Genomic DNA, 2,620 nt, shown 5'->3' on the forward strand with positions numbered 1-2,620 from the left:
AGGTAAATTATGTGAAAAATAATGTGTTTTTAAAAAAATTAACCATTAACACATGTTAGACTGCACCCCATAAACACAATCAAGCCTTGAAAACAACCACTGAACCACCCCTTTAATTTTAAAAAGTATTGATGATAATACTTTGTGTGATATGTAAACAGTATAATATATTAAAAAAATATTATTTTACCCAGTATATATGTGTGCTACTGTTCAAAAGTTTGGGGTCAGTATGATTTTTTTTTTTTAAAGACATTTATACTTTTATTCAGAAAAGAAGGATAAAAAGAGACCGTAAAGAGATTTATAAAGTTAGTAAAGATTTATATTTCAAATAAATGCTGTTTTTTGAATGTTGAAATGTTTGTTGAGCCCCCAAATCAGAATATTAGAATGATTTCTGAAGGATTATGGGACACTGAATACTGAAGTAATGGCAGCTGAAAATTCAGCTTTGCCATCATTTGCCATTACATTTTTACAATATATTAATAAACAGCTATTTTAAAATTGTAGTAATGTCACAATATTACTGTTTGTACTGCATTTTTGCTAAATAATTAATGCATAAATAAATGCAACCTTGGTGAGCATGAAAGACTTATCATGAAAGATCTTATCGACCCCAAACTTTTAAACTTTATAATAAAGTTCTTAAACATTTTTGTATTTTTATGCCTATTCTGCTGTAGAAGGCAGCTCTCTGTGTAAGTAGTAAACAGCAAGACAGCTCGCTAGGGTTTGGAACAGAGCTTATGTAAATGACAAAAATGAGAGGTTTCTTGGAAAAGAACTCTCAAGCGTATGAAATAAGAACCAACCATTTCATCATAACCCTGTTCAAAATGTCTCATCACAGCTGGCTCTGCTCATATAAACAGATGCATTGTGCATTTATGCTAATGCTTGGAATCAAAAGTGGATTCATTATGTAAAAGTAACTTTTGGAAGGTTTGTGCTACCGGGTTTTTCCAGATTTACATTATTTCAGGCTTGAATTCTTGTAACGCATCTACTGCATAAGTACATTCTTAACCCTATAAAACCTACTGTATCATATTTGATACACAAGGTTTTAAGGCCTCTAAATTATTAACATGATCAAAAACTTGTACAGAATATTCTACATGCTTTCTGTCATCTGACTGATACAGTGGTTTAGACTTTTTCTTTTAGCAAGTAAAAGGCCTTTTATTATAATGGTAAAACTGTCCACCAGGTTGTGGTACACATCTACTTTCTGCTGTGAAAATTGTACTGGTTTTTAAAGTAAACGTAAGAATAACCTTTATTGAGGAATGTTTATTTGTACATCTCTCAATTATCATTGTATTTAATTGCATTATATGTTTTGCACCCCCCCCCCTTTAAATATCTTATTAAAACATATTATTGGGAGATATAGAGTGACAAGTGATAGTTATATGCACTGTAAGTAGTCTGCTATACTGTTATGAGGATCTCATTGATTTACAATACATGCTATCAGAATTTCACCTTACTTTCCAGCCATATAAATATCTGCAACTGCACCGAATTTCTTGTTTTTGCTCAGTTTGGGCTTCTTCCTTGAGTATGAGCTCCATATTCTCCTATATCATACTGTAATGAACTGACTTCAACTGGAAAAATTACTCCGTTATTGTCTTGCATTATTGACAAACTATTTTCCTGTTTAACACTGTAAAGCTGCTTTGACACAACAGTATTGTATAAAGCGCTATACAAATAAAGGTGACTTGACTTGACTGTATGAGCCATAAAAGTCTGTTGTATCAAATATTATACTCCACTAAAACACATATACAAGCTTTTTCTTCTTTTTTTTTTAAAAAGGGGTCATATGATGTTGCTAAAAAGAACATTATTTTGTGTATTTGGTGTAATGAAATGTGTTTATGCGGTTTAAGGTAAAAAAAAAAAAAAAACGATTATTTTCCACATACTGTACATTTTTGTTTCTCCTCTATGCCCCGCCTTTCTGAAACGCATCGATTTTTACAAAGCTCATCGGTCTGAAAAGCGAGGTTTTAGTCTTTGCAACTTTACAGATCTTCTTTATGCACCATGAGCTTGTAACACTTCAAAGATAAAGGAAAAATTGAAATTGCATCATATGACCCCTTTAATTGTCTTTTGGAAACAATTGCGTGTTCATGATTTACTAACTTGAAAGTTTTTCAAATGTGTTGGAAATAGCTGGAAACAGATGTGATCACCTTACCTGCACCTGTGCTGATGTTCCTCATGCTCTCCTTTGCACTGACTCTGTTGTTGGGAGGATAATCTGGCACTGGGGCCTCATATCATTATCGTTGCAGATATAAACACATGGATTCTGTCAAACGCTCGCAGTAGCCACTGTGGAGTCTCAGTTAGAGGTTCACAATCTCTCAACCACAAATGTCTCATCTTATTTTGCAATTTCCTCATATATTCTTGATCGTTGTCCTATCTTGATATCATCGGGATGGCAAAAAACCCACAATAAAGCAATTCTCTTGTGCAGCAGTCAAACTGTAAAAAAAATTGTAAAAAAAAACAAAAAACAAGTAAACAACTAGTCTTTCACTTGCTCAGTCATTGTCCATTGGCACTGATATTATGCACTGATTTGCAG

The 2,620-nt window shown here is 32.9% G+C and overlaps 1 protein-coding gene across 2 annotated transcripts in view; it reads right to left on the reverse strand.

Moving 5' to 3' along the window:
• Positions 1 to 2,300, reverse strand: part of LOC107583736 (N-terminal EF-hand calcium-binding protein 2-like) — a 23,095-nt gene extending 20,795 nt beyond the window's left edge. For both annotated transcript variants that reach the window (XM_016270032.1, XM_016270031.1), the window contains exon 1: positions 2,225 to 2,300. In XM_016270032.1, coding sequence (XP_016125518.1) covers positions 2,225 to 2,249 — 25 coding nt within the window. In that variant the 5' untranslated portion in view covers positions 2,250 to 2,300. The remainder of the gene's footprint in view (positions 1 to 2,224) is intronic.
• Between the last annotated feature and the right edge of the window lie 320 nt (positions 2,301 to 2,620).

Source organism: Sinocyclocheilus grahami, unplaced genomic scaffold, assembly GCF_001515645.1.
Source record: "Sinocyclocheilus grahami isolate Dianchi unplaced genomic scaffold, SAMN03320097.WGS_v1.1 scaffold55.1, whole genome shotgun sequence".
Lineage (NCBI taxonomy): Eukaryota > Metazoa > Chordata > Actinopteri > Cypriniformes > Cyprinidae > Sinocyclocheilus > Sinocyclocheilus grahami.